Here is a 13,067-nt window from a genome sequence, read left to right as displayed (position 1 = left end):
TCCATTCGTTAAACCTTCTCCTAGTTTTTAACAGAATGACACATCAAACTTTCATCTTACAGGACCTTTTCAGCTGCCCAACATTTGAGAACTATAATTTACTGCCAGAGTTGGAATCATCGGGTAAGGTAAACAGATTACGCCGTTCAGCTGAGCCCATGACTTGAAGTGGATAAAACTTTTCAGGTATCCATCTCCCAATGTTTAGCAGCCATACCCACCAGGATGATGTCAATAATGCCCCAATCAATTGACTAATATAACTATTAAGATACACATCTTAAGATAAAAGCAGACATCTTTTGTTCATGAACGGCCTTGTCAATCATGGTTCATCAATCTATAGGTTCCCCACCTTCTACGGAATCAGTTGGATTCAAAGAAATGAGCTTTGATATACCATCTACAACTCACCTGCTTGAAAAGAACTCTCAAACATGAAAAAAGGCTGAAGGGGGAAAAAGCAGATACAGCATTAATCCTAAATAATCGATCAAGTAAATGAACGCAGATTGAGGGGGGAAATCAACAGTTCGTGGGAGAAAGACTAGAAACTTTTTGGAAGGTATTCAACAGATCATTAACAACACTCCAAACTGTCTTATTTGTTTATCCTTTGAACGTGTTAGATAGGATTTGCTTATCCAGTAGTCATCCTGTTTTATGAACTACTGGCCCCCTGCCACTAAGGGCCTCTCAAAACAGTCCTGTTACAACTTACAACTCAAAACTCAACATTATCATCATCCCATGCAAAAGGAATCCTTTGGCAAGCTTGATATGATAGATACATCTCATGATAACAAAAATATAGTGACTGAGAAAGCGGAACTGTTTGACGCTGCATATTACAACTCATTAAAACCTAATTTGCATCAAGAACACCCATCGAGAGGGATGGCATCCGCCTTAGTGAGATGGTGCCAAATGGAATGGCCATCGATCACCGTTCCCTCAAGGTACTACCTTGCCATCGGTCACCCAGGAGTATTTTAGCCTTGCAAGGGGCTTCATGTAATTTCATCAACAGAACAGAATTAAACTTTATTACTAAGACTGTAACGGGAATGAATCATGCAGGATACCATTCCTTGTGATGGTCAACTGTTCTTTCATACTGTACATACATTTTGTTCTACATTTATAAATCACCGTCTGGCATCTTAAATTTTATTGCCTTTAATTTATTGCATAGATCCATCTTTCACCTACGTTTAGATATGAATTGTAGCTATTTGGCATTTAAGATTCAAATTGTTTTACATATTTGGCACACTTCCACATGATATCAAATTCCATTCCTTCAAGAGCCAACATGTAACAGAATAGGAAGACACAATGCTCGCATTAAACCTCCATATGTTCCTCTCAGAATGTTCTAGTAATCCAACAAAGCTTAAAATCTAATTTGTTAAAGGCAGATTTTTCTCATAATATGCTATTACAGTTGAAAGAATAGAATCCCATCTCTGTAATTTTTCTCTTCCATTTTAGATCAATATATTTCACCACCATATTCAACTTTTTGCTCAAGGGTAGGAATCAAGAACAGGAAATTTATTGCATCTTTTTTTCTTTTTCTTTTTAAGGGGGGGGAGGGGGTGCGTGTCTGTGTGAGTGTGTGTGGAGAGAGAGAGACTACAACTGATATATAAATAGGAATGAAATTTCATCTATATATTTCCCCTCTAGCGATATAAGCATGGCTAAACTACCATTAAACAACCAAAAAAAAGATTAAAAAAAATAAACACCCAAAGTAACGGGGAGAAAAAAATAAAAAAGAAACAAGACGTACAAACAAATACATTGATCAAACAGGCAAATTACCATACTGCCATGGGTTAAACTCAATAGAGTTCACATCAACTTCAACACTACTACCTGAGCTCTCGATTGCAGCACAATGTTCTGAGTATTTTCCATTGTATTGATAAAGTTCTAGTTCTCCCCAAGGTGTCTGAGTAACTTCCCCTGTTAGATTGAACCATCTGGGTACAAATTTGTCGCCATTGGCCTCTCTGTGTCTCTTTTCAGCTCTCTGCCTCTCTTCCAGACTAAAAGAGTGATAATAGCATAAATTATAAATCATGCACAAAAAAATGACTAACAAGAAACTTCAACAGAAACAGAATTATCTAGCAGCTAGTATGATCCTAACCAAGAATATGTAGACAACTCCAGGTTTGCACCCAGTGACATAAACTATCACCATATTTTGAAACATCATAGGAACATAAGCAATTGTAAAATTGCAATACATATGAAGACAGTTTAACAGATTGCAATTTGAGGAGAAAGACCCTTCACATTCCCATCAGTTACATAGATAAAGAGTATGTCGTGTAGCCCATGATATAATGGCTATGTATACATTTGAAGAAACTGCATATGCCTTGGAAAAAAGAAGTCATCCTAGATCTTTGAAAGCATTGGATTTATATGCATGTGTAGTAAAATATGCTCAACCACATTGCATCAGAAACAGTAATATAAGAGAGAAAATGAATATGATTATGGAATTGGAAGCCCTAACATGTAAGCCAGGAAAAAGAAAAGCACCAAGATTAGATCCTCGAGCTTTATGCAGTTGGCACAAAAAAATTTACGTGAATGGCATCCCAAACACCAAATAAAAGATACATTCATTGAACTTCAAATATTAAGTCATACAAACATTGCATTCAGGGTATCTAGCATCATGGAAATTAGAGAAAAAATACAGATATCATTGTTAAAATATGTATCTATATAGTTATATACAAATATTTATATATATATACGTATGTATATATCTATATTTCTGATTATGTAATTTGTATTGCCCATCAGAGTATTTTGGTCTTTTTCCTCTTGTAATAGGTGCTGTTCATTAAAAACAATTTTTTTGCACTTATTTTTTATTTTTTTGTCTTTTAGAATTAGAGCAAGGGTGTTGGGGGCAAACCACTGGTAATAAATATGACGGTTCATCGTTACTCATACCGGTCGAGCCCAAAGTAACACCGTATTGTATCATAGCATAAATGTATCATAAATCTTTAATAAATTTTTAAAAAAATCCAAAAAATATCAAGAAAAATCAGAAAAAATTAGCAAAAATTTTAAAAAACCATATCACATGAAACAATGATGAATTTCACAAAATACAACCATAAAATCGCATATGAAGCATTTATGTCTCTATGAGCCACATAAGACATCACCAAACATCAACTAATATAGAATAATAGATAATATTGCATGCATATCTCACAAGAACAATGCAAAACATTAAATATCTTGCAATTAAGAACATGTCACAAGACTCATACTTTCATACTACATAAACAAAAATATTATGGCAATAGTTACACTCGATTTTCGATCGGTTTTTACTCATTACTTGAGTGCCCCATTGCCATGTCGAATAATCTTATGCCATCTATGTTAGAGTGTGGAGCCTGATTTCTACCTTGATACAAATCTTTAATTTTCACAAAAAAAATTTTTAGTTATTCATAATAAAGATTTTTTTTACCTTAACCCATTTTCTTGAGTGAAAAAATGGTGAAAATGCACTTTTTTTACCTTAACCCACTTCTTTGGGTAAAAAACGATACAAATGTACTTCTAATGGCCTCTAGACAAACAGAGAAGTCGGTCCCCAAAAGGTATTTAAAATCCAAAATGAAAAAAGTAACTTTCAGCCCTTTTAACATAGTCACCTGTATCGTTAAAGATAATTTCTCGACGAGGGCATCTTTCGAAGAGATTTTCAAAAGTTGATAAATCTTGAGAATATCTCGGGAAAATCTCGAGAGTTTAAAAAATAAAAAAATATAAATAACAACAAAAAACCCAAGAAAATAATAAGTTTTGTAATATTTTTCTTTCAAAAATATAAAGAAACATGTTTTAAAGGTTTTAAAATATAAAAGAAACAAAAAAATAGGAAATGCAAGCTTAAATTAAAAAAAAATAACTCAAAAAATATCGCAAAAATTTTGTGATAATTTCTAGTTGCCGATATTTTGAAAATATCGTGATATATTCTCGATATTATCAGCAACCTTGAAATTGTTGATAATATCGCAATATTTTCAAAATATCAACGATATCGGTGATTGGCTTTTAAAGTGCTTTGAAGGTGTATCATACGATATATCGTGTATCGTACGATATAGCATGATACATGGGTGTATCGTGTTGAGACGTGACATCCTTGCCTGGATTCAGGATCTGGATCCAGATTTGGTCTATGCTGAAGTTATTTTTTGTTTATTATGCTTTATTATAAGTGTTGTATTGTATTTTTCAGTTTTGTCCCTTTTCTTGTATATTAGATTGTTGTTAATATAGGGCAATACTGTAAATGTTCATGTAAATTAGAAAGTTTTTTTAATATAAGGAAAAGATCCTAGACATCCCTATTGTTGACAGTTTGGGGTATTGCAGCAGCTTCTTCTCCTCTCCGTCATCTTCTTCTTCCAAGCAAAAATCTAGTTTTACATGGTATCATAGCGGGTCTCTTATTAAAGACCGAACATCGAGGCAAGATCGAAAATCTTGGTTGCAAAAAAAAATCTCCTTTCTCAAATCTTGTTCTCTGTCGCTTTCCCTTCTAAAAAAAATCTTGGTCCTCCCCTTCCTTTCTTTGCTGTCAACATATATTCTCCATCGATCTTGATCTACTTCTCTTGGGTTAAAGTATTTTTCTCCTCCTTTCTTTCAGATCTGAACCTCGTTCCAGATCTGAAAGTTTTGTTCTCGAAAAGAAAACTATAGTTTCTAACTTTTTTTCAGATCTATAAAATCTTGTTTTGGTTTTCATATTTAAAAATGTCTTTCTCACCATTAACCCATTGAACCAATTTTTAGATCTAGAATATTCTGTTGATTTTCAGAACTGAAGATATCTTGTTTCTTTCAGATTTGAAAATAAAGTATTTTCTGATCAGGGTTTGGTCTAAGACACGTGACATTTATATTCATGGGAAGAAATTTGTCTTCATTGGTCTGATTTTAGATAAAAAATAATGAATTATATATATTTTGAGATTTGATATATCTGGCGTACAGCAAAAAAAAACTGCTGTGAAAAATCGTTTGAGCTTTCAATGTTATTTTTCTTTACTTAGCTTCATCTTCTGTTATTTCAAATTGGTTTCATTCTCTTTATCATTTGTGCCTGTTTTCTTTATCGTTCGTGCCCGTTTTCTTTATCATTCATGCCCGTCATGGAATCTTTGGTGTCTTCTTCCCTTTCAGCCAGTTTCCTGAATCAGCTTGTTTCTGAAAAGCTTACCAATACCAATTTTCTTACCTAAAAATGTCAAATCGTCCCATTTATTCGCAGTCAAGATCTTTCGGGTCACTTGGATGGCTCGGTCCCGACCCCACCAGAATTCATTATAAAGGACAAAAAAGATGATAAAGGGGTTGTTATTGTTAAAATGTAGCTCTTAAAAATCATTATTGTAACTATAAATATATACATTTATATACATAGAGATATATTTACATATAATATATTATATGTACATATATCTCTATATATATAAATATATATATTTATACATTTTTACCCGAAAGGGTATTTTTGTCTTTTCCTGTTTTGCGCATATTCCCCTTTAGAATATGCTGTAAATTTCTTTTTGTTTTTTGTTTTTTATTTTTGTAATTCTTTTTTTTCTTTTTTCTTTTTGTTATTTTTAATGTGCATTGGGGGTCCCCCAATAGAGTCGTTGGGGGCCCCCAACTGTGACCGTTGGGGGCCCCCAACTGTGACCGTTGGGGGCTCCCAACGACTCCTTTGGGAGCCCCCCCTTCGCACCTCCTTGCATTTGTATAAATAGGGGTGTTCCCCCCTTGTATTTCCTAAGCTTGAGAGTCTCAAGCATTTCCATCTTCTTTATGAAACACATGCATTATTGCATGTTTATTATTTTTACGCTTTTTGCGTATTGTGTTCAAGTGTTGTGAGAGTGCATTCGTGCACTTCTTTTTTAAGTATTTATGCTTGTATGCGTATTGTCTTTTCGTAGACAATTTCACATGGTATCAGAGCTCGGTTGGTGATCAAGGATCGTGGGATTCTTCCTTTTTCAAGTGCTTTGAAAACCGTGCCTTCGGATTCTTAGAAGTTGAAAACCGTGCCTTCGGATTCTTAGAAGTTGAAGTGGTGGATCTTGCTTCTCAAATATTTTAGAAGGATCTTGTGCAAGCTAGAAGTTGAAACATTGTGTTGGTACGCCTCCTTCTCTTTTTCTTTACTCCTTAATGGGTGAAAAAGAGTCTCACTTCGCCCTTGGCTTCAAGTTGAATGGGTCCAACTACCATATTTGGGCCGGGAACATGGAGGCTCACATAAAAGGTAAAGGATTATGGGGTTATGTGCAAGGCACTATTCCGGAACCGGAACCCAAAATAACCGTGATGGACAGAAATGAAATCAAGGTTCTTGAGGGAGAGGAAAGGATCAAAGCTCTTGAAGAATACTCCAAGAAGCACGACGAATGGGAAATGAAGAACTTCAAGATTCTTTCTTGGTTCTTCGCATCCGTCGAAACAAAGATTAATGCCAACATTATCAAGTTCAAGAAAGCATCGGAAGCTTGGCATTATCTCGAGAAAATGTATACATCAAGAGATCTATCCCATAAGTATTACCTTCAAAAGAAGGCCCTCTCCCTTAATCAAGGTGAAATTTTCATTAGGGAATATTATGCCGACCTCTCCTCCATTTGGGATAAGCTTTCCATGCTTGAACCAAAATGGAGTGGAGAGGCAATTGAACTCCGTCACAAGCAACTTGAAGAAGATCGGTTCTTCAATTTTTTGAATGGGTTAAGACCGGAATTTGAGCAAATAAGGTCATCTCTTCTATCTTCATTTACTCCTCCATCTCTTGAAGATGTTCTCACCAAATTAAGTGGTGAGGAAACTCGTATGAGTTTATGTAAACAAGGATCAAATGTTCTTGTGGTTCCTTGTAATCATGAAGAAAACAATGAGGTCAATGCCGTATCAAGACCCGGAAATAATGTAAAGACCTATCGTCCTCCTCATTTCAAATTCCAAAATCAAGGAGGAGATGGTGGACAAAGAGGAAAGAGGGACTATAGCAAGACTATTTGTCACTTTTGTAAGGAACCGGGGCATATCAAGCCCGTATGCCCCAAATGGAAGAGGCTTCTCGCTATGGCCACCACCGGTGTACCACAAAAGGAAGAGGCATCATCAAGTGGGTCACTCTCGTTGAATCAAATAGTGGAAGCCCTTCAACCTCTTCTCAAGGGAGCTACATCCGGTGCCGCCGTGTCTACCTCTTCCATTCCAGGTAAAGTCTCTTGGCTTTTTGACTCAAGTGCATCTTTTCATATGTCCACAAACATGTTTTCACTTTCCGATTTTTCAAAAACTGTTTCTCCATCCTTTGTTTCCACTGCGGATGGAACCTCCCTTGAAATTAAAGGAATAAGTAATTTTGAAACTCAAGGTTTTTCCATTCCAAAAATTAGATTTATACCTAAACTTAACTTAAACCTTCTCTCTGTTTCTCAACTCTCGGACCATGGATGCGATATTAAATTTTCATGTGACAAATGTTTAATACAGGATCGCCGGTCCGGGAAATTGATTGGGGAAGGCTTTAGAAAAGGAGACTTATACTATATGGAATCTCTCCAAGTTCCAAAATCATTTTGTAATGTTGCCCGGAACAAAGATATAAACATATGGCACAAAAGACTTGGTCATCCTAATGTCACCAAGTTATCTTATTTACATTTTGCAAAGGATCTATGTAAAAGTTCATTTTCCTGTAATGATTGTATTCTCGGAAAAATGCAAAGTTTACCGTTTAAGCAAAGAACTATGTTCTCATCTAAAACCTTTGAAATTGTTCATTCCGATGTTTGGGGACCCGCACCTATTGTTTCAAAAGGAGGCTTTTCTTACTATGTTATTTTTGTGGATGATTTCTCCAGGTATTCATGGATCTACTTCCTAAAATACAAACATGAAGTTTTTACATATTTTAAAACCTTCCACTCAATGATCAAGAATCAATTCAATAGTAATATAAAGATTTTTAGAAGTGATTCTGGAAGAGAATATCTCTCCAACCAATTTAAAACATATCTTGAGGATCACGGAATTAATCATCAAAGGTCTTGTCCTAAAACCCCTCAACAGAATGGATTGGCCGAAAGAAAACATAGGCACATCATTGAGACCACTAGGACCCTACTTATTTCTCAAAATATTCCTAAGAACTTTTGGGCTGAAGCAGCCCTCGCTTGTTTTTATCTGATAAATCGCTTACCATCTAGGATATTAGGAAAAATATCCCCTTTTGAGATCTTATATAAACTTGAACCTGATTATAATAGGTTACGTACTTTTGGGTGTAAATGTTTTATACTTACGGATAAAAATGATAAGCTCTCTCCCAAAGCTATCCCCTGCGCCTTTCTTGGGTATTCCGAAACTCAAAAAGGGTTTCGTTGCTATGATCTTCGAGATGATAAGTTATATGTTTCTAGAAATGTAACGTTTTTAGAAAATGAGAGTGGATTTGAAAAAAATGTTTCTCAACAAGAAAATTTTGATTACTCATTCCTTTTTTATTTATTGGCTAGTAATGAGGATATATCTAGTGATGATGATGTATCATCAAATCACGATGAGGAAAATGATGGTGATGTCGAAGAACATAACCCTCTCAATGATCAAGAAAACAGGATTTCAAGTGATCCGATAACCTACTCACGTAGAAACCAAGACACCTTTAGAAGTGCCATTGACCAATATAGTGAGCTTGTACCTACTCTCGACCCCCGAAGATCTGAGAGAAATAGGAGACCGCCAACTCGTTTTGTCTCTTTTGATTCCTTTTCACCCCGGTATAGGGCTTGTCTTAGTGCCATTCATTCTTATTTTGAGCCAAGGAATTTTGAAGAAGCTAAAAAATGTATAGAATGGCAAGAAGCCATGCAAAAAGAACTTAGTGCTCTCAAAAGGGCTGAAACTTGGGATTTCCAAACTCTACCCATAGGAAAGAAAACTATAGGCTGTCGATGGGTTTTTAAAGTTAAAACTAAAAGCGACGGATCCCTGGAAAGGTATAAAGCTCGCTTAGTTGAAAAAGGGTATGGGCAAGAGTATGGAATTGATTATGAAGAAACTTTTGCTCCTGTAGCCCGAATGGTTACTGTTAGATGTCTCATTACTATTGCATCTATTAAAAATTGGAATATTTTTCAAATGGATGTGAAAAATGCTTTTTTAAATGGTGACCTTAACGAAGAGGTGTATATGGAAGCCCCACCAGGCATGAAGATTCCTAAAGATAAAGTTCTTCGTCTTCGAAAGGCTCTTTATGGTTTGAAACAGGCCCCCAAAGCCTGGTATGACAGATTTACCAGTGTAATGCTGGAAAATGGTTTCTCCTCATGTTATACTGATACTGCTTTATTTACTAGAAAATCTAAAGTAGAGATTGTAATATTGTTACTATATGTTGATGACATGTTAATTACAGGTGATGATGTTCAAGGAGTCAAGGGTATTAAGTCCGTCTTGACTTCAAAATTTGAGATGTCAGACTTAGGTTTTCTGACATATTTTCTTGGAATTGAGGTTGCCTATTCGCAACGTGGTTATTTTTTATCTCAGTCTAAACTTGCTTGTGAGATTATTGACAGATCAGAAATTTCTGATGACAAAATATGCGAAACTCCTGAAGTTGTGGGAGCTAAAATGAAGATTGACGATGGTGTTCCTCTAACTGATCCTACTCCCTACAGGCAGTTGGTAGGTTCTTTAATGTATCTTAGCATTACTCGACCCGATCTGTCACATGCTATACACATCGCCAGTCAGTTTCAGCATGATCCTACAACCGTTCATATGAACGTTGTGCTTCGCATCATCAGATACTTGAAGGGAACGGTAAATAAGGGAGTATTCCTATCCTCTTTTTCTGAATTAAAATTGCTTGCTTATATTGACTCAGATTGGGGAGGTGACCCTAGTAACTGTCACTCCACCACTGGCTTTTGTATTTTCTTAAGAGAATCTTTGATCTCGTGGCGATGTAAAAAGCAACAGAAGGTCTCCTTATCATCCACTGAAGCCGAATACAGAGCCATGGCATCTACCACCATGGAAATAGTATGGATTCGACGTCTTTTGAAAGATATGGGAGTAGTTGTCAAAGAACCAACAAAGCTATGCTGTGACAATAAAAGTGCAATCTACATTGCCAAGAACCACACCTTCCACGAGCGAACAAAACATATAGAGATGGATTGTCATTATGTCCGAGAGGAATACTTGAAGAAGGTCATTGATCTACCATATGTGACATCTGAGTATCAACTTGCCGACTTCTTCACAAAAGCTCTATGTTCGCCCAGATTTCATTTCCTTCTTGACAAACTTGCGGTCATCACACCGTAAGTTTGAGGGGGGGTGTTAAAATGTAGCTCTTAAAAATCATTATTGTAAATATAAATATATACATTTATATACATAGAGATATATTTACATATAATATATTATATGTACATATATCTCTATATATATAAATATATATATTTATATATTTTTACCCGAAAGGGTATTTTTGTCTTTTCCTGTTTTGCGCATATTCCCCTTTAGAATATGCTGTAAATTTCTTTTTGTTTTTTGTTTTTGTAATTCTTTTTTTTCTTTTTTCTTTTTGTTATTTTTAATGTGCATTGGGGGTCCCCCAATAGAGTCGTTGGGGGCTCCCAACGACTCCTTTGGGAGCCCCCCCTTTGCACCTCCTTGCATTTGTATAAATAGGGGTGTTCCCCCCTTGTATTTCCTAAGCTTGAGAGTCTCAAGCATTTCCTCCTTCTTTATGAAACACATGCATTATTGCATGTTTATTATTTTTACGCTTTTTGCGTATTGTGTTCAAGTGTTGTGAGAGTGCCTTCGTGCACTTCTTTTTTAAGTATTTATGCTTGTATGCGTATTGTCTTTTCGTAGACAATTTCACAGTTATGACTACTCATGTTCGGAATCCCAAATATATTTCTTGGATGAAGCAAGATCAAGCTCTTGTGGCGTATATTACATCTACCTTGTCTCGGGAGGTTCTGATCAGCATACCCGATGAATGCACATAAAGGTTTCATGTCCAAAATATAATACTTAAACAAGATGAAGCAGATCACACATCAATTATAGCTACTATTGGATGTGTAGTCTCTGAAAAGGATGAAGTGCAACAAGCTTTGAATGGATTGGGACTAGAGTACAACGTTGTCTACACCACATTATCGTGCCTACCTGAACTGCCAGACTTTGAGGCTCTGAGGTCGAAGCTGCTCATGGAAATGAACATGTCAGAAGGTTCAGGAAGCAACTCATTCAGTGTCGATTGTAAGAAGATGAGAACCACAATCGAATCTTCAAATGATTCCCACCAAAGAGATCTCTCACAAGAACCACGAAGGTTCATAAAGAATTCACACTCACAAGAACCACTAGGGTTCATACAATATACCCAAAAAAGGGTATTCAAAGATATGGGAAAAATATAATCATTATTCAAATGGGAAAACACCCACACCAAAAGTATCTTTACAAGGGGGGAATAGCCCCATATTTATAACATTCAAAGAGGGCCACTAGAGGGAGTCCTTGGGAGTCCAAGGACTCTAGTACTCTTTGCTTTTTTACTTTGGTCAAAAAGTAAAAAGTCCAAATAGGTCAAAAAAACTAAAAAAAAAACTATCCTAACTAGATTCTAACTAAAATACATAACTAAAGAAAAAGAGCTAAAAGAAGTTACATTAATATGTTACATTTTTTAACATTGATGGCTATAAAGTATTGATAATTGATTCCTAGTATGGTAGAGATCGGGGAGGAATGAGAGGTGGTAGAGGATGTGGTTGATTTGGGAACCAGGGTGGTCGAGGTCTACTTCCACTCTGAAATGTTCCACCTCTGACAAATCAAGCAAGAAGAATTCTCACATGTTATGTTTGCAAAAAGTCAGGCCATGTAAAGAATGATTGTTGGTATAAAGATGATCACAACTACAAATCAAAAGCTAAAAATCAAGAAAAATCAACAAATAAAGTGGGAAGAACAAAGGCAAGTTTAGAGTCTCAGACACCGGTGGATAGACATCTTCTATTGGCATCACTTGCAGGGCTCATTTTGAAGCAAAATGAAAAGGTTGTTTGATACGTCGATTCAGAAGCCGCCAATCATATTAATGGGGATGCAAGTAAATTTCGAAACTTGATTCCTTATGTTGGAAATGATAAAGTCATTACTGGTGATGGAACTAACCACTCACACTGGAAAGGTTTCTATTCCCATGTCTCCCACTAGTCTCTAATTATCAAATGTTTTTTTTGTCCCAAATATTCAAAAGAACCGAGTGTTTGTCTCTAAGTTAGTTGATGATTTCAATTCCTGTGTTGTTTTTACCTATTCCTTTTATGTGAAGGATCTTCACATGAAGAGGACGTGCGCTGAAGGACAAAGGCGAGGAAATATATAAATCTTCAAGGAAGATCCTTTGGCAAAATTCAATACAAGCTTGCAGCAGTCCAAGAGTCTTATTTTGTCTTCATGTTTTGCCAATGAGTCAATGTCAGGTGATTCTAATCTTTAGCATAGTAGTCTTGCACATTGCAATGAAGCTTTTATTAGAAAGCTTGTTTTTAATAAGTTGATTTCAGTATCTAGTGAGTCAGGATTTCAGAGTCGAGTTTGTCATAACTGTCAAGTGTTCAATAGTCATGTACTTCCATTTGTTTTCAGCAATAAAAGAGCTTCTAGACCTTTTGAGATTACTCACTCTAATGTATGGGGTCAATGTTTGTCTTCTGGAAGTCCTTTCTATGTGATCTTTATTGATAACTTTTCCCGACACACCTCGATATATTTCATGAAACATAAGCATGAGGTTTTTGGCATATTAAAAAATTTTCATGCTATGGTTCAAAATCAATTCTCTTTGTCCATCTTGAATTTCCACTGTAATGGTGGGGATGAATACTTCTCTAATGATTTTATTGAATATTCTAAGA

General features: G+C 35.7%; 1 protein-coding gene across 1 annotated transcript in view; it reads right to left on the bottom strand.

Moving 5' to 3' along the window:
* Window positions 1-1,634: 1,634 nt before the first annotated feature.
* Window positions 1,635-13,067, bottom strand: part of LOC149839841 (oxysterol-binding protein-related protein 3C-like) — a 38,642-nt gene continuing 27,209 nt past the window's right edge. The window contains exon 10 of the mRNA XM_090004252.1: window positions 1,635-2,057. Within this exon, the coding sequence (XP_089860378.1) occupies window positions 1,814-2,057 (244 nt within the window). The 3' untranslated portion in view covers window positions 1,635-1,813. The remainder of the gene's footprint in view (window positions 2,058-13,067) is intronic.

The sequence above is a fragment of the Nuphar pumila genome, chromosome 4, assembly GCF_984573655.1.
Source record: "Nuphar pumila chromosome 4, dmNupPumi1.hap1.1, whole genome shotgun sequence".
Taxonomy (NCBI): domain Eukaryota; kingdom Viridiplantae; phylum Streptophyta; class Magnoliopsida; order Nymphaeales; family Nymphaeaceae; genus Nuphar; species Nuphar pumila.
This window is presented reverse-complemented; position numbering and strand designations above follow the sequence as displayed.